The 22,241-nt window shown below is 40.7% G+C and overlaps 1 protein-coding gene and 1 long non-coding RNA gene across 2 annotated transcripts; one reads left to right on the top strand and one right to left on the bottom strand.

Annotated features, from left to right (window-relative positions):
* Nucleotides 1-292: 292 nt before the first annotated feature.
* On the bottom strand, nucleotides 293-2,897 carry LOC105354676. The gene is made up of 2 exons (XR_909244.2): nucleotides 2,060-2,897; nucleotides 293-1,285 (listed from the first exon to the last, which is right to left on the bottom strand). It is a non-coding gene; the product is annotated as an uncharacterized LOC105354676 (long non-coding RNA).
* Nucleotides 2,794-21,665, top strand: LOC101175323 (proline dehydrogenase 1, mitochondrial). Its single transcript, XM_023958211.1, has 14 exons — nucleotides 2,794-3,174; nucleotides 3,387-3,595; nucleotides 7,478-7,512; nucleotides 7,601-7,744; nucleotides 7,946-8,010; nucleotides 8,085-8,201; nucleotides 12,379-12,449; nucleotides 12,826-12,907; nucleotides 13,953-14,045; nucleotides 15,754-15,900; nucleotides 16,637-16,812; nucleotides 19,043-19,141; nucleotides 19,224-19,312; nucleotides 20,550-21,665. Exons 1-14 carry the CDS (start codon nucleotides 2,896-2,898, stop codon nucleotides 20,738-20,740), a joined length of 1,797 nt encoding a protein of 598 aa, XP_023813979.1. The 5' UTR covers nucleotides 2,794-2,895; the 3' UTR covers nucleotides 20,741-21,665.
* Nucleotides 21,666-22,241: the final 576 nt, after the last annotated feature.

Below are 22,241 nucleotides of genomic sequence, written 5' to 3'. Positions count from 1 at the left end.
TTTTTTACCAAAATATAACTTGTTGCAGTGAAGCTATGACTTATTTACAATTATGTTTTTAATAACAGATGATCCAACAATTGTGTCTGAGATAATATGTGGTTCTAGCTTCACCTAAAACAACAGCGCCCCCCTTTGTCCGAAACAGGAAGTAGCCTAAACATATGGAACCAATCTGACGCAAATCTCAAGAATGCAAAACTGTTTAATCCACGATACTTAATGACATCCAGCCTCATCTTATCCACAGGCGGAGGACATTTATTAAGTAATAAGAAACACACACGTGGGATAAGTGGATGAACAGAAAAGTTTATTCAAGCTTTAGATTATTACGAAAATGTGGATTTATACATGCTTATCTTTTGTGTCCTGCAGGTAAAAATAAAGTAAATTAGAACAAAATAAAATGGATAAAGCTCACTGTATAGCTTGAAGTGCTTTATTATTACATCTCTACTGTGATGAAGGGAATTAGACCCGGTGTGAAATGCCACTTTGAACACGGCAAAATTTGCACTTAAAGACCCGTTTCAAGAAAAAATGTCTTATTTTCTGTCTTGCAAGAAAAATAATCTTATGCACAAAGTTTTTCACTAGCACAATCTCAGTCTGAGAAAATATGGTGACGTGATTTTTTTTTCTTAGGATAGTAAATCTTAGTGAGACCAATTCTCTCACCCCCTTGGCAGATTTGCTTTAAAATCTGCTGCTTCATTTTTGATTTCATTTTACAGGGGCCTGTTTTTGCATCAAATTTTATTTAAATAGGAAACTAAAATGATTTTAAATACATGTTTTTTTAACTAAAAACGGCCTTTCAAAGGGTTATTATGCCACGCTATCTAGAATAAAAAGAACGAACCGAAGAAAGAACCTGCGGTTCTAAAAATTACTCAAGCAGAAACAGAATAAAACACTTAAGGTTGGGTTATTTTAACAAGTGCTGGCTGCTGTCATGGTCAGAAGGAAGGAGGTGATGACAACAACAAGACAATATTGTTAGAGAAATGTTGTGATTTCAGAGCAGGCGGTGGGTTTTCCAGGACAAAAGGTCAGTTCAGGTAGATGAGCTCCAGAATCCGGGGCAGACTGAAGTGTGGGGCAAAAACAGGAGATCAGAACGGGGTAACAGGACGGAGCAAAGAAAAACTTAGAGGTGGGCTCAGAACCACTTTAGGTCAGCAGACGGACTGGCAGGAGCAAGGTGGAGGGACCGGTCGTAAATACTGGAGGAGGGATGAGTGGCAGGTGTGTCAGGATGACCCGCCCTCATATTTAGCATCTGTGGAAAAAATAAAAATAAAAGAATAAGACAAACCAAGACAAGAAAAGCTAAACAGACCAGGGACAGATCAGAACATGACAACTGCAAAAAGTTAGTGATTATTTTACAACAAACCCTCTTAGAGAGAGAAACTTTTGTTCAACATTTTACTTGAATCTTTTTAGCGTTTGTCAGCTTTAAACACAGAACAATATTAAGTTTGAAGGAAATCTTTTGTTTTCATGGTTATTCATGGTCAGGTTTGGACATTCATGTGTGAAATTCATGTGTACTGTTGAGCATGAACAAAAACTGCTGCAAGTCTGACTGTACATCCTAACATGTCTTTAATTTATGAATGTAGGACATCGTTAGCATGGCAAATTAAATGTTCACCGTGTATTCAGTATAAAACAATTCCTTTCCCCCCTTATAAATAATATTTCTTTTCAAATTCCGTGTTTTGTCAGTTCCAAGTCCAAACCAAACAGGAGAAGATTTAGCTCCACATTTCCAACTCAAAGCCACAGCTTTTTTCCGCCACATTTGCTTAATTGTATAGTTGCATTATTATTTTAAGCTTACTTTGCATTCCTAAAATTTGAAGCTTTCTTTATATTTTATTTTACTAATAACTACTTTAATATTTTCTTTATTATATAGTTGTGTACTGTGAATTACATGAAATGGGTTAAACTGCTAAACATTCCATGTCCGACTAGTTAAATATTATATTTAAAGTCAAATGAATTATTCCTGAATATGCAGTGAATTAGTGCAAAAGTACTTTACATTTAGATTTCATATTTGTGTCGTGGCTAAATACACGTTTAGAACAAATTGAAGGTTCTTTGGGTCTTTCTGGTCTTGGGACTTTTATTTGTCTTGTTGTTGCTGTTAACTTCCTCTAGATGTCCTCAGTCAGCTTCAGATTGGCTCCACGGAACCAGCTGTTCACTGTTTTCCTCATCCAAAACCACACAATCCTCCCTCTCAGGCTCTATGGCTGGATTCTGAGGGATAAAAATAGGACTTGTTAGGGAATTTTAGGATCTTCTGACAAGAAGAAAAAATAAACAACTCAGTTCAATTTCATTAACTTTCATTTATAATGGAAACAATGGAAAAACAACAAAATTATGAACTTAAATATGTTTGACTTTGATCTTTGAGTGTTTGATTATTAATTGTTTTAATTGTTAAATTTAACCATTTGTATCATAATTCCAGTAGTCAAACATTGGTCTTTTGTTAGGTCTTCTCTTTCTGTGTAACCCTGTCAAGTTTCGATGCATCCTTTTAAAAATCATTAAATAAAAATATTAAAAAGGTCTCTTGAATAATGAAGCCGTGTATTTGTCTTCCTTTTTATTAAAATTAAATTTGACCTGAATCTCGGTGTTGTGTTTTTATTTTTCTAATGTTGTGAACATGAATTGATCGTCATGTTGGGGACGGAAACTTGCTGTCACGCGCTCCAGGTGACGCTGTCATGAAGGTGTGACCTCTTCCTCCTCCTCCTCCTCCTCCACCTTGTTTTGCACCGCCTCGCCCTGCTGGAAGGGCAACCGACCCAACCGACCTGCCGCGGACTTCTCCCCGGCTGACAGGCGCCTTATCCCGGCCTGATGTTCGCTGCCAGAGCCGCGGCGGCGCCGTGGGGCGCGCGCCTGCCCGGCGGCCGCAGACTGCGCTCCTCCGTCCCGCCGTCCCGGAGCGCACAGAGCGGCCCGGCACGGCCCCGTTCTCCCGGGACGGCTGGAAGAACCCGCTCTACCTCCGGGATCTCTGTGGACTTCACCGAGACCAGAGAAGCCTATAAGAGCAAAGAGTCTTTGGAGCTCCTCAGAAGTTTGGTTGTTCTGAAACTCTGTTCCTACGACTTCCTGGTGGAAAAGAATAAAGAAGTAAGTTAACATACACATGTAATAACACTGTAAATACGTCATTATGAGGATCATGGGAGATCAGAGGGTTGCACTGTCCCCCAATGAGCTCAAATTACAACTTTTTCTGTGTTGCATAAGTTTCAGCTGCTGCTGTTGTGTGTACACCATGCAGCTTTCAGACTTGCTGCATCACATGACGCTCAATGCTGCTCTTCCTCTTTTCTGTTGAGATCATGGATCTGGGTGAGACGGTTCTGGGCCAGAAGGCCTTCCACCAGCTCCTGAAAATGACTTTCTACGGCCAGTTTGTTGCCGGGGAGGACCAGAACGCCATCAAGCCCCTGATTGAGAAGAACCTGGCCTTCGGCGTGGGCTCCGTGCTGGACTACAGCGTTGAAGAAGACATCGGAAGCATCAAACATGAGCAGAAAGAGACAAAGTATGGAGCGTCTCGTATCATGAAAGCTGTTGTTTAGGAATCATTGAACCATTCAATTAAATTTTATATATATAGCCCAATATTACAACGATAGTCGTCTCAATGGACTTCATACCGATAATTGTATAAAAAACATGAAACCCTTTAATCCAAATCATAATTTGTGGTCGACGATACGATTCATAATCAATATAATCAATGCATTTCATTTTGGAAAGATTTTCTCATGGCCTTACCCTGGTTTGATTAACAACTTGCCTCAGACAGATCGGTCTGGTTGGATCTATTCATCGATGAATCGTCACCCTTTTTTGTCGAATCCTCTCTAGTGTGTGGTTGGAGAGGTTTCTGATTGGCCGGCTGTCTTGTCACGTGCTCCAGCTGAAGGCAGCAGACATCTGATCTGCTCACTGCTGCAGACTTGGACTCAGAACAGTCATTCTGAAAGCAGTCTCCAAGCAGCAGCGGTATTGTTGCTTGCAGCTGTGGATGCTCATGCCATTCCAGTAATTAGAGCACCTCACCGTCCGATGGCGACGCTCTGGCCGATGCAGGAGTGACTTCAAAGTCAAGCTGCTGCATGAAAGAGAATATTTACATTTTTCCAAAACTGTAATTTAGAGAAAACATGCAGTAGAAAATAAAGCTTTTGGAGGGGTTATCAGCGTGTCCTGACGTCTGCCAGTCATGTCAGATTGTGCCAGAGAGCGTCCTCTCATATTATTTTTATACACTCTCACGCTCTGTAAGCTGATACCCCCCAGCTCTCAGGAACGTTTTCTGCTGACCCGTGTTTTACTTCGACTCCATGTCTTTTTAACACTAGAACGTCCGTAGAGCAGCCATTTGGCTTTTCTACCTGCAATGTCCAGGAGACAGCCAAGTGGCTGGATTAGTTAAAATTTGCCTGCCCAAACTGCAGCCTTCTACATAGTTTGCACATGAACAGTACAGCCAGTAGGCTGTTCTTGTTTGGCACGCAAAAAGGACAAGCCAAGTGGCTAAACAAGTTTTCACTATTTCCCCTCACCTCTGTCACTTCTAGTAAGAGGTCACCACAGTTTGGTTTTTCTTTTTTGGCTGAGATTCATCGTTCATGCACAAGAGACCCTTCTTTACCGACATAATACTGAAATGTTCAAGCAAAGAAATCCTGTGGTCAAAGTGATATCTTCAACCCACTACTTGTCTGCACATACTTGGTACTGCCCCACAATCTCCTTTCTGCATTTGCCACAGGTATACTTGTAGCAATCAACAAAGCACACTCTGGCATTCCTGTTCTTCTACTGACCATTCACCTGACACATTGCCCGTTTCCCTTTGTCTCCAAACTTGGTTGTCCTTTTTCGCCTTCTCAGCTCCCGCATGTACCTGTGCGAGGTTTTTTACTGATTCTGGAAGCTCCCGGCTAATCTTGCCTGGGTTGAAAGACCCCCAAACATTGGAGATTGCAGGAAACCTTTCCACCGCAACTCGTTCCATGCGCGTGCCCTTGTCATCAAAGTGTAAATGCCGCACGATATCTTTGAAGTTGTTTCTGACCATAAGTTTGGAGATCAGTGGATTTCCCATTTTCACCGACCATCTTGCATCTTGTGTTTTGCATGGATGGAAGTTTTATTCCCCCCTCACAAGGAGGATGCAATCAATCCCATTAGTTCAGGGAGGGCCATGAACCAGCTGTCATCTTCTGTCTGACGTCCATGCTGAACAGGACAGTTCCGAATAGTCAGAAGCATGTCCAGAGTGAGGAAACACAGGAAACTCTAAGCGAGTCGACACCGTACTTCTGACCAAAGCAGTTGGCTCTTCCTCAGCAGTGTAACATTCAATTGGGCTGTGATGGAGAGGCCTCCCAACCTTTTCTTCATGCCACATTGTGCCATCTTTGTCCTTTTCTATTGGCACAGTGTGTCTCCCCTCTGTAGTCCTCTCTTTTCTGATAGCAGTAAAATTTCCTCATCTGTGATCTGATTTCTGAGGTCTGAGCAATGAAAACCTTCAGCAATGTAAAGATATACGATGTTTTACCTGTTTAATTTAAATTGTATTGTTTTTAGTTGAATTCTAGTTGAAACTATAAATCCCAACATATGTCACATAGGTCTCCTTTGCCCCCCCCCCCCAAATGAAAGGTGGTTAATTGTAGGTTGTCTAATTAGTCATTTTGAGCCACCCAGCCATTTGGCTGTGCTGTAAACGCTGCAGGGGGAGTGAAAAATCCTGGACATTCTAGCGTTAAAGCTGTTGGTAAGTTCTGACACAGCTTTGAAACACTCTGTCATGAGAATGCTGTTGTCCAAAGAATTCACCCTAAACAACTCCATAAGAGGAGGGAGAATCCCTAAAAGAAAATCTAAATATCGAGCAGGGGGTCTAAACTTGCTCTAAAGGGCCTGTATCCTGCTGGCCTTAAGCCTTTCAGAGTAAACTCTATACATATATGTGATCATATTTTACTTTTGGTACATTTTTTATGAAATAGTTATTTTTGCAGCTCATTTTCCAAACCGGAAGTAAGACGACTCGATCTCTGAGGCTCCGCCTTTCACGCCTTGTGGGTGCCGCCCATTTTATGACATCATGGGGTGGCTGTGGTGCAGCGGTAGGGCGGTTGACCCATGATCGTAAGATTGCAGGTTCGATTCCCGCCTTGCACGCCCATGTGTCGAAGTGTCCTTGGGCTAGGCACTGAACCCCACCTTGCCTCTGGTGGGAGGTTGGCGCCAGTGTTCGGCAGCGGAGCCGCCGCCAGTGTTTGAATGTGTGTGTGAATGTGTGTGTGCATGGGTGAATGGGACTGTGACTGTAAAGCGCTTTGGGCCTTCGTAAGAAGGTAGAAAGCGCTATATAAGTATACGCCATTTACCATTTACCATTGCACCATCCTAGAGCCAGCCTCGGCAGCGTGTCTGCATTTCTCCCACGCAAACAAACAGCATTCAAACTTTTGCAAAGACCGATATTGTGCATATCAAATGAAAGCGTTTAGCCGCTAGCTCCATGGAGAAAGTGGGCGTGTCTCATAGCTTGGGGGCGGGACTCTTCCTGGAAGGGGCATTTCTCACTTGTCTATGTCTAAACGTGAGGGACCCACTCAATGTCGTGGATTGGTAGGGGTTGGTACTCAGAGAGAACAGATCAAAATACCCATTTGGGTGTGTTTTATATGAGGAATTACCATTATAATACACTTAAAAGCTCAAAAAGTCAATTATGGATGATAAAGTAGGGCGAATAGCATTGCAGCTAATTCTTCCTCTTAGAGTCACACTGATCAACTTTTGGTCCATCTTGCAAACGTTCCCATTGTTCTTTTTTTAATTATGATTCTGTCAGAAATTCCCCCTCTAAATGTAGGCGGGACCATCGGGATGGAGCAACCCCGCCCCTACATCCCGTCATCTAGTTACACGCTCTCCTGAATAAAGATTTGAACAAAAAAAACTCAGAAATGCAATTTTTAAGCTTAATTTTCCTAATATATGTCCTCCATCATGAGAAAAAGGCCACCAGAAGATACCGAAAACACCATTTTTATTGGCGTGGGCCTTTAAATGATTACAGGGTTACAAGATTTAAATTAGTCCTTGAATCTGTGATGTCCAGCTTACTTGTTAAGTTGTTTGTTTGGTTACACGAGCTCCCTGGTGCGTAATGATGAGGGCAGAGGAGGTCAAGTGTGGAATGAAGCTTCGGGCCTCCCCAGAAGGTCAGCAGCAGACAGCCGGACGCTTCAGCATACAAAATACACGGTCGCTAAAGAAAGTAGCTGCTACCGCCAGGAGGCCAAAACCTAAAAAAAAAAAAAAAGTCTCTGATGCAACCAACTTTGCTAATGTTGCCAGCAAATTACCTCCATCTCTGCTTCTATTTTAGCTCATGTGCATCTGCTGCGGGGAAACACAGCCTAGGTAAGCCGTCTTGTCTTGTTCCCATTTGTGGACGCAGCACATGATGCAATTGCGAGACACAGGCATGCAAATTTGTTTTCATCCACAGGCGAGGACCACAGAGAGAAGGAATCCGAAGAACTATTTGTCAGCGGGCAGGGGGGATGGAATGGAGCGCGCACATATTCTCACCCAGATGAAGCCAAGTGTGACCAGCATATGGAAACCTTTATCAAATGCATCAAAGCATCCGGTGAGATGGAAGCAGTGAAGGACCTCTCTTCCGCGGTTTCCTGTTCTGTTTTTGACTTCACACAAATGACATTTATCAACTCATTTTACAGCCTGTTGAAATGTTGTGTTTATAAACAATATTTGGTTGTTTATTTTGAAAATTAAATATGTGGAAATCCCTTTAAATGTACATCATAATGCAATAATGCCCTTCCTTTAGGTGGCAGTTCGATTGAGGGCTTCTCCGCCATTAAAATGACGGCGTTAGGGCGACCTCAGCTTCTGGTGAGCCCATCTTGCGCGGCACATCACGTGTGGCACTCAATGTGAAAAATTGACCAAGTTTTACTTTTTTTAAGCTTCATTTCTCAGAGGTTCTGATGAAATGGCAGCGGTTTTTCACCTTCCTGGCAACCCAGCAGGGACAAGATGGCTTGGAGGCTGTGGAGCAGAGGCTGGAGCTGACACAGCTGCAGGTAGACCCTTCTGCTTCTGTCTTGAAGATCTTTATTTGCAATAGATGTGTTCTCCAGTTTTCTAACAAACACCCCACTGTGTGAAATCATTTCTGCATATGCTTTTACAGATGTTTTAATTCAAAGACTTTAGACACCTTCAGCTATGACAGCATGGATGCTAACGGAAATAATATGCTTTTATTTTGTTAAGTATGGTGGCCCTGAAGTGCAAATCACATCAATAAAAGAAAAAAATACGTTTAAAAAAGGAGCATTGCATTATTTTTTTTATGGTCCGTGTGAATAGTCGATTCTGATTGGCTGCTGGGTGTGCATTAAAAAGTAATAACGCACAATGATAACTTTTTCTCTGAACTGCGGAACTTTTTCTCTGAACTGATGCTCTATTTAAGCGGAACGATCAGCATAAATATATCGCTTTATATCGCCAAATATTGACTGCAGCGGCGTCACCGTGACAAGGTGCCACACCACGTAACAAATAGTCTCCTTTTTGTGAAAAAAGTGATCCAAATTGGAAAAAAAGTACTAAAGTACTAAAAACTGGTTAATATTTATGTATTTTGTAAGTGACCATGGTATAAGCGGGTCAATGGCCTTCCAAGTGTGCATCATCACTTTTTAACGCACTTCGCAGAAGCAACGGTTCAGGTTTCCACGGTGTGCGTTTTAAAGTGATAATGCAAACTACGAAAGCCATTAACCCTTACTTGAAACAAAAGTAGCCTACTTTTCAGAAGTCAAAATAAAAATGTTACAAAATTGAAAACAACATAAACTGGAAAAGTTAGGAATTATGGGACATCACTAATTGGATGACGATATTTGAATTCTGAAGAAGAGGGAAAGCAGATGGATGTTTAACCTAACCTGTGCTGAAGAGTTGATAGAACAATCAGCTGACTTAGTGGGCGTGGCCAGAAGTTTAGAGCAATATCTTTTGGCCACAAATATCTTCCAGCGAAGTCCCATAATTCCAACCTTTTCCGGTGTCTTATTTTCTTTTTTTAACTTTTCAGTTTGACTTGGAAATTATTTTTGTTTTCCACACCGTTTCCTTTTGTTTCATTTATCTAGAATTACTTTTTGATTTCTAAAATGTAATTTATTTAAATATGATTTATTTTCACTTTTTTAACTGCCGTTGTGATCTTTACTATGTTTTTGTGTTGTGTGATTTGTTGGTGGGATTTACACTTCAGGGCCACCGTAGTTCAGAAAGTAAAACACCTGAAATGGAAATGTTTAATTTGATCATTCTCAGACTAAAAAAGGCTTCTGATCAGCTCAACAGAAGTAAAATAATAAAACCTAAAATAGTAAATCACCCAAAAAAAAGTTTAAAAATATTCCAGGCAGAATGATCAACTATAATCCAGGTCAGATTAGATTGTTATTCATTTAAAGTGTATAATAATGCATGAAAAGATTCTAGTTTAATCAAAATCTGGTTTAAACGTTAAGCTAGTGCTGCGTGTTTTCATCAAACCCTTATGTCTACAAACATAAATATTCATCCAAGCTGTTCGAAATCATTGAGACTAAGGGGCTCTCAGTTCAGTTTTTTAGCTTCACATTTAGATCTTGTTTCCCTGTTTTCTTCCCACAGTGGGAAAAAAAAAAAAATGAAGACAATAGCATCCTGAACATTTTAGATTTCCCAGCCGAGTCTCAGCAGAGCGAGTGCTCTGTGTGAAATTCACTTTTCCAAATCCAATTTGAGGATTGATAAAATATAAAACGAATAATGAGGACAATCAAACTTTAATAGAAAAATACATGTCCACTGAGTAAAAAGGACTGCATGAAAGCAGTCTTTAACGCCGATTCTGGAGGTTCTTTGCACTTGTATTTCACCGATGCATTTAAATGAAATAAAAACAGACTGTTGCCATCGGCATAATCATTTTTATTTGATAGTTCCCGAACTGCTGATAATATGTATGCCTTTTCATTACCCTGGGAGCTGAAAAGCTGCTCCGTTTGTTTTGGGGATCATCTTTTTCTCTTTGTTTTTGGGACATCTGAACCAAATTAGGAAGAAAAAAAATAAAAAATAAAAGGCTTTTATGTGCTGTGTGGAATCAGCTTCTCATTTTAACATTTCTTATTAAACGAAGTCGGTGCCATCAAGTGGTTTTATTATTTATCAAGGTCAGCTCTTCAAATTTAATTAAGATGTCTTGGATCTTTTCTTCATTTCTTCCCACATTTGTGCAGTTATTGAACATATCAATGTCTTGTGTTTGATGAATCACTGCCGCTGTTTGGCCAAAAGAGAGAGCTTTGATCTCACTGAATAAAAATAATTGCCTTAATTCTGTACGGATGTAGGACTCTTTTTGACCTGAGAGAATAAAGGAATTTTTATTTAGAGGAAAAGAGCTTCATTTTTTGATGTCTAATAAAAAGACAACCTTCAATTTGATTTCCGCATGTTGCTCCCTCTGTTGTATCTGGAATGGCATATTGACTCAATCTCGCAGTCCTGAATAGGGATTCCTGGTTGTGAAGACTGCAGCTCTTTCATTTTGCGTATAACTTTTATTTAATGTTGTATGAAATACAGCCAGCTGGGTTTAAACGCAGAGGAGGAAATCAGTCCGTGCATCCATTTGCATCATTTGATCAAGACGGAGCACAAACGTGAACAAAGCCAGGACTACTCCTGCAGTTTGTTTTTACGGATTAAACACAGACCTAATCTGATCAAAAATGTGTTTGTAACATGTTCTAGCAGTATTTTTCTGATGATGGAGGACATATTTTAGGAGAAATAAGTCCAGTATTGCATTTCTGAGTATTTCTTTATTCAAATTGCTGTGAATCAGGAGCAGAAGAAAAAATGCAGTTTGAAAAACATTGTATCTGCCACGTAGAAGCTATCCTGCGTGGGGCACAAGCTTCCGGCTCCTCTCCATTCTGATGCATCCACCTGCAGACAAATAGATATACTGTATGTACGTCTTTGTTTTCCTCATCTGTGGTGGAATCTGGATTCAAACTGTGTGGCTGGATAGCTCTGATATTGGTCGTCATTCCAGTTGCACCGTGAATGGTAGGTTGGGGGTGTGAGGGGCTGTAAACCAGAGGGAGTAGTGAGTAAACAGATGGGTGACGGGGTTAAGGTCCCGCCCACAACTCAGCCACAAGTTTCTAACCAACTCCTACCGCTCTGCAGAAACTATGTCCTAGAAAACAACAGTTTTTTAGGGTTTTGTCTCCAAAGAGCATGATCATAATTAAAGGCCTACTGGGAATGAAAATAGATTTAAAAAAATAATTAGAGTCAGTCTTTAAAGTGCTGCGATTTAGGATGTGTTAAGCTGCAGGACTCAGCTTAACTCTTGTATCTCATGTACAAAGACAACACAGGAAAATAAAATAATATATATAACATAAGAAACATATGTGCAGAAGTTCAGGTATTTAATTCAATAAGTAGAGATTTCAGGACTATACTGTAAGTAAATATGGATTTGTGTTACAGAAAATGTGCATTAAACATAATCCTTGGTGGTTAGGCCCTGGGCTGATGACGTCTGATAAATTGGGACCATAGATGTGTAAACCCCAAAGCCTAGATGCTGATGGTGGTTAAGGACCAGACCATTCCAAACCCCCGCTCCAGGTGGAAAACGGGTTGGAGGAGGGACGATTTTGAATGCAGAAAGAAACATCCATTCATGCATTTAAACGCAAAAATAGGACTGTGATTGGCTCAAAGACAATCCAGCGTAACCAGGGAGGGGGTTGTGTCCGGGGCGTCTGGAGATTTTACCAGATTGCTTCCTAACCCTGAACCGGTACAGGTTCTTGATGGAACCAATAATTCTCCCTTCAGACCTGATGGTTTTCTGCAGTCTGTTGGCAGATCCAAACCAGATAGTGGTGGTTGTGGTTGGGACAGGCTGGAATAATTTAGAGTAGAAGATAAGCAGCAGTTTTTGAGGCAGGTGGAACTTTTTTCGCTGACGGAGGAAGGACGACCTCTGCTGGGCTGTAGAGTTCATGTGGGACTTCAGGTCCAGAGAGATGATGGAATCCAAAATCTTTAGGAGTCCACTCACTCGCATGTTGTTTTACCAATCCAACATTGTCTTTTTTTAACTCAAGAACTGTTGTGTACATACATGTTATAAAAAAAAACAGTTTTGTTTTTATGTCATTACAGGATTTTTTGACCAAGGTTGGGGCCAAAGGGGACTTTTACGGTTGGTTTACTGGAAAACAAGAATCCGCAGGGTAAGAGAGAGTAGATCACTTTTGATTTGAAATTTATATTCAGAGTTTTCTTCGTGTGTTATTTCATGTTTTTGAAAGTGTGGGCTCATGAGGGGTGAGGGGAATTCTGTGTATTTTAGAATTTCCTTTTTCATTGTTTTAAGCCTGTAAAGTACTTTGCGTTACTGTTGCAAAGTGCTTTATAAATAAAGTTTGATTTGATTGGATAAATACAGGACAGATAGTATAGAATAGAATGTAAAACTTGTAATTAGAAAAAGATCATTTAACACAATATGTTTTTTAAATTGCTATTTAACAAAAATCTCTTGCCCTAAAGTGCCCTAAAGACATATTTGTTTTCTTTTTAACATTGTTTCCCTTATTCTCTCAATAGATACATCAACATACTTGACTGGAAAAGCCTTATAGATGACAGAGAAAAAGCATCTGATCTGCTTGTTGTTCCAAATGTTGAGGTCAGTATTTTCATCCAAAAAAATGGATGCTTCTAACGTAAAACCAACACCTTGGTTTATTTATTAATATTGTAAAAAGTAAAATGTTTCACTTAAAAAAAAATCTGAACTTCTGTTTCGAGAAGAAACTGTTGATTCTTTTTGTCTAGGGAATTCGTTTCATTCATATATTTATACATTTGTGTATTTGAAAATAAATCAGTGTATGCATTTTGGATTTATTTAGTGTAAATAACAGTGTTCATCTTATACCATGAGGCTGGTGCTAAACTTGTTTTTATATCTTTTTTTGCAAAACAAGGCTGGTAGATATCTATCTATCTATCTATCTATCTATCTATCTATCTATCTATCTATCTATCTATCTATCTATCTATCTATCTATCTATCTATCTATCTATCTATCTATCTATCTATCTATCTATCTATCTATCTATCTATCTATCTATCTATCTATCTATCTATCTATCTATCTATCTATCTATCTATCTATCTATCTATCTATCTATCTATCTATCTATCTATCTATCTATCTATCTATCTATCTATCTATCTATCTAGACATGAATATAACATAAAAATAAGACACACCCCTTTTAGTTTGACCCAACCTCTCACACAGATCTGTTACCCACACAAAGCAGCAACATTTAAACTTTTGGATTGAAACTCATCTGAAATTAAGACAAATGAAAGGAAGAAGTTCCCCAAATTAGGAGCATGTTAGTTTGAAAGTGTCAAACTCCATCTCTTTCATTTATCCATGACTGAACACAAGCAGGGGTGTGGCCTTCTGATTGACAGTAGATGTTCAACTCTCAATCTCAAATTGATTAATTGGGCGAGGATCCTTGTGCTGCTTTTGGGATTGCAAGCCAGTGGATCATAGAAAAACGTTTTTTTTTCCATGTCTTGGTGTGAACTTTGCAGTCTGAGCTGCTCAGCTGCCCATAAGGTTTCAAAGTTGATCCCAGAACTAAATGAATCGTCCTTGACATTTTCTTCTTCAGTGTCTCATGGTTCGGTGTTCCCCTTGTTTTTCCAGCTCGGTGAATTGGAGCCACTTTTTAAGACGTTTACGGCGGATGAGGAGAAAGAGCTGAAGAGGATAATGCAGCGCCTCGACGTCCTGGCAAAGGTAGCCTTAGTTCAACAGCTGACAGCGGAAAACAAATCTTCTCGTCAGGCAGCGTTACTTCCATTATTCTCAACATAAATGTGGCTTTTTTTCATTTGCATAAAATCATGTTTAACTGCTTTTCTCCAGTGTGACCACAGCTTTTACTGTGACTGTAATAACAGGTGCTGGAATATTATTAGCAGCCTATGAAAATGCTCCAACATTTAAAAAAAAAGAAGAGTGTTTTATTGATTTAGTTGTGAATAACTTTTTTATTGGACCCACAGAAAAACACATTTGTATTTTTTTTCTTGAATGCTTATTCCAATATGTGTGTGGTTAAACAGACTTTTAAATATATAGACCTTTTAAAGACCCACTCCATTGTAAATGGTGTTTTTGTGGTTTTTAACATGTTCTTGTGGGATTTTTCTGATGAAGGAAGACCTATATATATAGAGAGAGAGAGAGAGAGAGAGACAGAGAGAGAGAGAGAGAAAGAGAGCGAGAGAGAGAGAGAGGATTTTTTGACATTGGTCAGTGGCTGCCCGGCCACATTTGAAGGTCCCATGGCGGCAGCCAGGTGGCCTTCATGCCACCAGTCAATTGGTTGATTGGAGGGTCTTCATAGTCCAAGGTCACCAAAATCGTCTGACTGGACGATTTCAGACTGCCAGTCTCCAGCCACCTCCATGCTGCCAACCCACTACCACCGTCCAATTGTTAGAAATCGTGCTGAAACAGCGCAGGCGCTCAACGGTGGCAATCCCGGCCACCATGGGTCCAAATGGGAAGGCAGCATTGATGCTGCACAAAACTCATTGTGGTGCCATCAATGCCATGATGAGTTTTGTGCAGCATCAGTGCTTTTTCCCCATCTGGACTCTGAGACCTGCGTATTGACAAATCGGGGTTGATGCTGAGAAGACTATGAAGGAGACAGAACATTGTGCTTTCGTGTTTAAAAAATAATACATTTGTAAATTAACAAGGTTATAATGTGAGCTCAATATCAGAGTTGCGAATGACTAGTGGTGCAGAATGGCCCGCTTTTCACATACCTCCAGCCACCGGGGAAGCATGGACGGCTGCCACCCGAAGAAATCTACACATAATTAGAGTTATTCGGCTGCCCCCGCCCTTAGGCCGCCCAGCTGTCACCCAGCTTTCACCCAATTTACTAATGGCGTCACCCCCGCCTGACTGACTGACGCGGTCTGCATTCATGCCCACATCAATGATTTTCAGAAAAAGAAAAGCGGGCGGCGGCAGCTAATTTGGGAGATTCTGCCGATGCCTCCTCAGTGGCAGTTGCATATTAAAACTGCATTTCTGAGTGTTTCTTCATTCACACTGTTGAGAATCAGAAGCAGACAAAAAAAAAGCCATTTGTGACGTAGAAACAACTTAGAGGTGAACTTCAAAGGAACTCCTGCTGCTCTTCAGAAACTATGTCCTAGAAAACTAATGTTTTCTTAAGAATTTCTTACACAAGGAACACTTAGAAAACGGATCAAAAGATGATCTGTGTGCAACGTTTGGATTTATTGATAGTTGATACTGGTAGAATTTTATTGCTGCTCTGTTGCATTTTCATGGTGTCGACCTTTAGCATGCCTGCTCCGTCACAATCTCCTGCATCAATATAAACATCTCCTCAGGGAGATTAAAAGATGATCTATTCGAAGGTAATCTGATTAGATGAAAATTAACTTTCTTGTCCCAGCATGCTTTGGAGAACGGAGTTCGGTTGATGGTGGATGCGGAGCAGACCTATTTCCAGCCTGCCATCAGTAAGCTCACCGTGGACCTGCAGAGGCTCCAAAATAGAGAGAAGCCGGTCATTTTCAACACATACCAGTGCTACTTAAAGGTCAGTGGATCCAGCCTTCTAAAGGACGTTTTTGTTAAAGAAAATCACACATTTTCCTTCAAAACACAGTGACTAATTTGATCATTATCTCATGTCAGAAAAGGAGTCATTAGGACAAAATCGGAAGTCATGACCAGGCCCTAAAATCATTTTACACCAGGTCAGGATTTATTTCCACACATTAACCTTAAATGCAGAAGTTAATGTGTGGAAAATTGAGAAAGCTCTGGCATTCAACAGCTCAAAGAAGCAGTAAGTTGGAAGTAATATCTTTCTGTCTGAGGACATTAATCCTTCATGTTGTGATGAAGGAAATTTGACCCCTCCTTTCCTGAAAACATTGCTTCCATTATTAGTGGCTATTCAATTACCCAGTGTATTTAAATCAGGTTGACCCTGAGCGTCTGGGCCTCTAGGATCACTTTTCTCCATTCTTTTGCAGATGATCTTTTTCTGACAGCTTTTTTTTGTGCCTTCTTACTTTATGGTTAAAGAAAAGTCATTTTGTTTTTGGACTGATGTCTGTGTCCCTGTGGTCCCTGCAGACTTTTTTTCTCCTTTTTCTTGGACAGATTTATGTTAGGAGAGGTGACAAAGCACATTGTACCAACAATATTTGTGTTTTGATGCTTTTGCTTCTGGTCTTGTGAAACCTGATGAAAGGGAGTCTAAAAATGGAAATACAAGTGTTGCAACACATATGTTTTTTTCCCTTTTTGTGTTTGTTTCTTTGCAGGAGGCCTATGACAGCGTGACCGCGGATGTTCAGCTATCGAGGCGTGAGGGTTGGCACTTTGCTGCCAAGCTGGTGCGTGGGGCGTACATGGATCAGGAGCGGGAGAGGGCGGCGGAGATTGGATATGACGACCCCATCAACCCTGATTATGAGTCTACCAGCAGGATGTACCACAGGTAGCAAACACAGCTGATATGTTTGTGTTTTACCAAAGTTCTAGGTGAAATGTTAGATTTCATTGTTTTAAAAGTGTTCGCTTCCATCCTCTCTTGACAAAGCAGATAACAGTGATCTGCGTTGCAGCAAAGGGGTCCTAATAATGCCAGATAAACGTATATGTAACAAAAGTTCAGGATTTATATTTTCTGAAAATCATCTAGATATTTAGCTGCAGATAAGACTTTGTGCCAGGAAATACACACATCTAAAATTCTTTGAAAGGTAACAAATATTAGTACGTTCCAACCAGCTGGCTGATGGTGGAGGTTGTTTTCTAAAAGAAAGCAACCAGAATCGTGAGAACTTGATCTTTTCCACACACTTTCCAATGACAGAGCCCCGGACAATCCTGTGCTGTAAAGCATCTGGCACGTCAGGTTCAGCTTCACTCCAGTTCCTAGAGAACGCTCGGTGCAAATCAGGACTTTTAGGATAAAATCCAGTGAGCTTTATTTTTTTAAATAAAATTATGAACATAATGCAAACAGAGCTGATGAGTTTTAACTGTAAGCTGGTATGACAGAATCGTAGAATGGATATGCTTCGGTTTCAGGCATCAGTTTTTTGTAATACCACATACATCATATTCCCCATGTATTAAACCTCAGTCCCAATTAACTCTATGGGTGTGTACGGTCGGTCTGTGGGCAAAAATGAGCAAACCTGCATGCAGCACGCAGGTGAGCCGCTCAAAATATCAGGGATGTAGACCGACCACTCTGTTAACCCGGAGAGAGAAAAATGTTCATGCAGATTGTTTTTTCTACAAGCATGCTGCAGGCGACGGGTCATAGTAAACACTTGTGTAACACACAGGGGTAAGTAAGGGTGGAGTAGGGGAGATGCAGGCGTGTCATACAGATTTTTCTTTTGTTCAACCCCACAAAACTCTGCAAAATGCTTGAGGAGTTTGTTAGTGCTGTTCACATGATGAGTGCGCACTCCTTGTGTGCAACCTGCCTGTAAGAAATGAGGAAACCACAGAAGTACGAATAAACCATGCAAAGAACACAGAAATCAAAATAGAACATGACCTGTGTGTGATTGTTGCAATTCCTTTTTTATGCAATTCACTAGTGATTTGTGCGTCAATTATGTATTTGAATGGGATGTGTTCGCCGTATATGCAATATAAACGGGATGCATCTGTGGTACATACCGTGAAAAGTCTGTTAGACTTACTTGGCATGGCCGTGGAAAGCTACAGATATGTGTATGCGTATCGCAAAAATCATGGACAATGGCCATAAGATTTATGTAATTATTGCGAATAAACTACATAAAAAATGCATAAACTGCATAATTTTCAACCAACAAAAAATTTGAACAATTCAAAACCCACTTGTGTTAAGATCCCTTGGCTGAAACCCTTGACGGACATCTGCGCACATCCACAAATGCAAGAAAGAAGAATTTCACAATGCATGACAAACGACAAAAATTTGGAAGAAATGTGGAAAGTGGGCAAAATGACGACTTGTCGTATTTCGGGCAGATACTCGCTGGAGTGTTTTACAGGTAACTACCCTAGGGCGGTTCAGTCAATTAACACACCTGCTCAGCGTCCTATTTTCGCCCCTCCCTCCTCCCCGGCTTCCACCTGTGGGCTCCGTAAAGGGGGGTTTTGTTACCCGAAAGTTTTATGGAAATTTCTCATGGAATTGAACGGAGCCTTATGCCAAACGAAAAGATGTGAATGCCAACTTAAAGAATGTGGAAAATTAAGTATGTCAAATAAATATTTCTTACTGCAAGAGTTGTCTGACTGAAATGCACATAAAGGCTGTGTGACATGGCCATAAGAAGCCAGTACTCACACCCTACTTATGTATAGTGTTTCGCGTAGGGACACCGTATGACAGCATCACCCGTCCATCATAACTTACATTAGCATACAAATAGTCTGCAATACTCTTGCCAGATGCACAACAACGGTACCTTCCTTTTTTTAAGTTCCTTTGAGGTGGCTGTAAGTGCCTCGAGGGAACTGGAAGACACACCAGCACTCCTCTTCCGTACGACCCACCACGGACCCTGAGAACCCAAAAACCCACGGCACCCGTATGGGTCAACCCCCAAATTAAATGACTGTAACCAAGGCTTCAGTAATAACTTGGCATTTAAGGAAAATGTGTTAAACAGGAGGACGTCTAAATCTACTTCCTGTTTGCTGCATGTTTGTGTTAGGTGCCTGGATTACGTGTTGAAAGAGATTGCACTAAACCGAAGAGCCAGTGTTATGGTTGCTTCCCACAATGAAGACACAGTGAAACACACCCTAAGAAGGTAGGATTTTAATCCCCTCCCAACCAAGCAGACAACACTGGATCTTTACAGCGCCAACACTGTCTCTGTTTCTCTCTTTCAGGATGAACCAGTTAGGTCTTTTACCCAGAGACAATGTGGTGTACTTCGGTCAGCTTCTGGGCATGTGTGATCAGATCAGCTTCCCACTGGGTGAGGCAAAAGTACACTCTGAAGCTCTACTGTACCATCGCTGTGACTGGACACCAATCTTTGCTGCCCTGCATAGGGCGGATTTGACAGTTATAGTCCCTTCTCTGCAGGATGTGTGCTCGCCGTCCTCCCCCTTTAGCTCTCAGCCATATCTCATGAGACCTTTCGGCTACACAGGCGTGCACACGCAGAGGCGAGCGTGCAGGCTGAGATGCGACTTACGAACTGAGACACCTCCGTATTGACCTGTTGTCCTAACGAAGCATTGCTGTCTTTGACTCGTCGTTCTCACTTTATTTGTCAGTCAGAGACAGACTGGGGTGTCAGTGTGCGACTGGGGCTTCTGGCAGCGTGTTGGTCATTTGAATTGAAAATAAAAAAATTTTTGTGGCTTCGTTAGAATAGAAAGCTGTGGAGAATTGGAAAGAGAAATCTGGTGGTATATTTTGAAACTTAGTGCCACAAACTTTCTTATTTTTTGTTTCTGGTAATGGTGGATGGGGTAAAGTCCCACTCTGATCATCTTCTGATCTATTTTTAAAGTGTTCCCAGTGGTCTTTTCATTAGGTTCATGCCGTTTTCATGGACATTGTTTTCTAGAAAACTGTGTAAATTAGTTCATTAAAATACAGAAATTTGTCTCTAAGTGGTGGGGCCCCTCTTCCCATTATCCATCTGTTGACGTCCTTTCCTGCTAGCTTACAGCCCCTCACACCCCCAATCTAATATAAACCGTGCAACAAAAATGGTGAGGAATATGGGGACTATCCAGCCGTACAGCTTTGAAGAGGAAAACAAAGACGTATGTGGCTCCGTTTGTCTGCAAGTGGATGCTCAGATTGGAGCAAAGCTGTAGTAACTTGTACATCACATTTACAAGCTTTTTGACAACTGCAATTTTGCTGAGAATTCACGACGATTTGAATAAAGAACACTCAGAAAGACAGTTTTAAGCTTAATTTTCTTTATAAACATTGCCTCCATTATCAGAAAAATGCCACTAAAAACACGATTTTCATCGACGTGGTCTTTAAATACTACTCGTGTTTTTGGACTCATGAGAACGGTGTTATTTACTGCCTGACGAGAAACTTTTTAGAACCAAATGCAGCAAACTGAGCACATATTAATCTTTTAGTAACAAAAAAAAAACAACAACTCCTGTGGTGATACATTATCCTACGATTGTGTCAACCATCCCGTAACCTTTTTTGTCTTCCCTCCTGAATGAATGTAGGGCAGGCTGGCTTCGCCGTCTATAAGTACGTGCCATACGGGCCGGTGAGTGAGGTGATGCCTTACCTGTCTCGGCGAGCCCAGGAGAACCGAGGCTTCATGAAAGGCGCCCAGAAGGAGCGAGGGCTGCTGTGGAAGGAGCTGAAACGCAGACTGGCCTCTGGGGAGCTTCTCCACAGACCGCTGTACTGAGAAGGCAGAAGAAGAGGCTGAGAGTGTCGTTATTTTGTCTCTGGTTCTCTGTGCTTGATAGCTCCTGGTGCAGCTGTCTGTTCGTTTCTGCACACGTCCTGTTTGAGTCAATCCTCGAGGATTCCTGCTGATGGACTCCGTTTCTCACTCTATCGGCCTTCATTGTGTTATTTTCCTCCCCACCCGGTGATCCTACCCTTCCTTCACCCCATCCAGTTTTCCCCTCCATATATATTTTTTTTCCTTTTTATCCCCCACTGCATCCATAAGTATGCTTCATTCTTGTCATCTCGCTGTCCGTGGAGCTCTGGCATCTATCAAGAAGGCATTTTTACGGCTCCAAAAGGACTCCCTAAAATGTCAGCAAGCCTGGGCTGGGCAGCCTCCTTTATGATCCTATTTATCTTCAATGGGCAAAACAAACCTGAAAATAATGGGCTTGATTTAAATTTTCAGCAAAGAGGGGGATTCTCTGAGCAGTTGGGTGTTCTGGTGATTTTCTTTTTTTTTGTCCGTGTCTGCCACACACCACCTGCAGAACCCATCTGTACGGCATGTGTGTGTGTGGGTTTTAAAATATTGCTCATTTGTGAAGCTGTGAGAGCGTAAGCCTCGCTGCACACACATTTTCCTCAAAGAGCGCACAGCTCTCCGTTATTGTGTTTACCAGAAGAAGCTATATTGTTGGTCAGTGAGGTGTTGCGAGTGAAAATACGGCGTTCAGTAGTCAGTGAGCAAATCTCATTTTAATAGAGGAACATGCAGGCCTGGCAGATTCTTTTTTTACATTTAATAAATAATATGTAAAGCATTAAAAACAGTGGTTTGGAAATCAGCACGTATGTAAATATATTTGATGCTTTTTTTGGGGTCTATTAAAATAATAAATAAATATGAATAAAACAAGGAAATACTTTTAATTCTACAAAGACTTTGATTGTACTGTTATGGATGCTCTGCAACAGGAGGTGGGCTAAAAATAAGAAAAGAACAGTAATCTTATGGAACTAGAAAGTAGTAAAAGGATGTGTCCATGCAGCAAGTAAAAACATTTAAAAAAAAATATATCAAAATCTATAAACAAGGAGTTCCACACAAGCATAAGAAAGGAAAACATAGGTTACCAAAAGCTAAATAATACATAAAAAGTCTTTTTGCTAGTTCTAAAAATGGTTTTTATTTTTTGAGGTTTTATTTACCTAATTGTCCTTCATTTTGATTGCAGCAACAAAAATATAGTGTGATACGTGTAAATACATCCTTTGGAAGAGAAAGTGAACAGAATCTTAGTAAAAGTTGATCCATCTTAATAAATCCTCATCACATGTAAACCTAGCACTTTTTCTTAGAACATAAATTCTGGTTTTCAAGATGACAAGAAATGCCAGTCTAACATTTGTATAACCTCAAATTTATATTCTTAAAATTAAATCAAAAGCTAAAGTGTAATTTGATTTTTTTGAGGCTTAAATCAAGTTTTGGAGCAAAAGGATTTCAATAA

Source organism: Oryzias latipes, chromosome 9, assembly GCF_002234675.1.
Source record: "Oryzias latipes chromosome 9, ASM223467v1".
Classification (NCBI taxonomy): domain Eukaryota; kingdom Metazoa; phylum Chordata; class Actinopteri; order Beloniformes; family Adrianichthyidae; genus Oryzias; species Oryzias latipes.
This window is presented reverse-complemented; position numbering and strand designations above follow the sequence as displayed.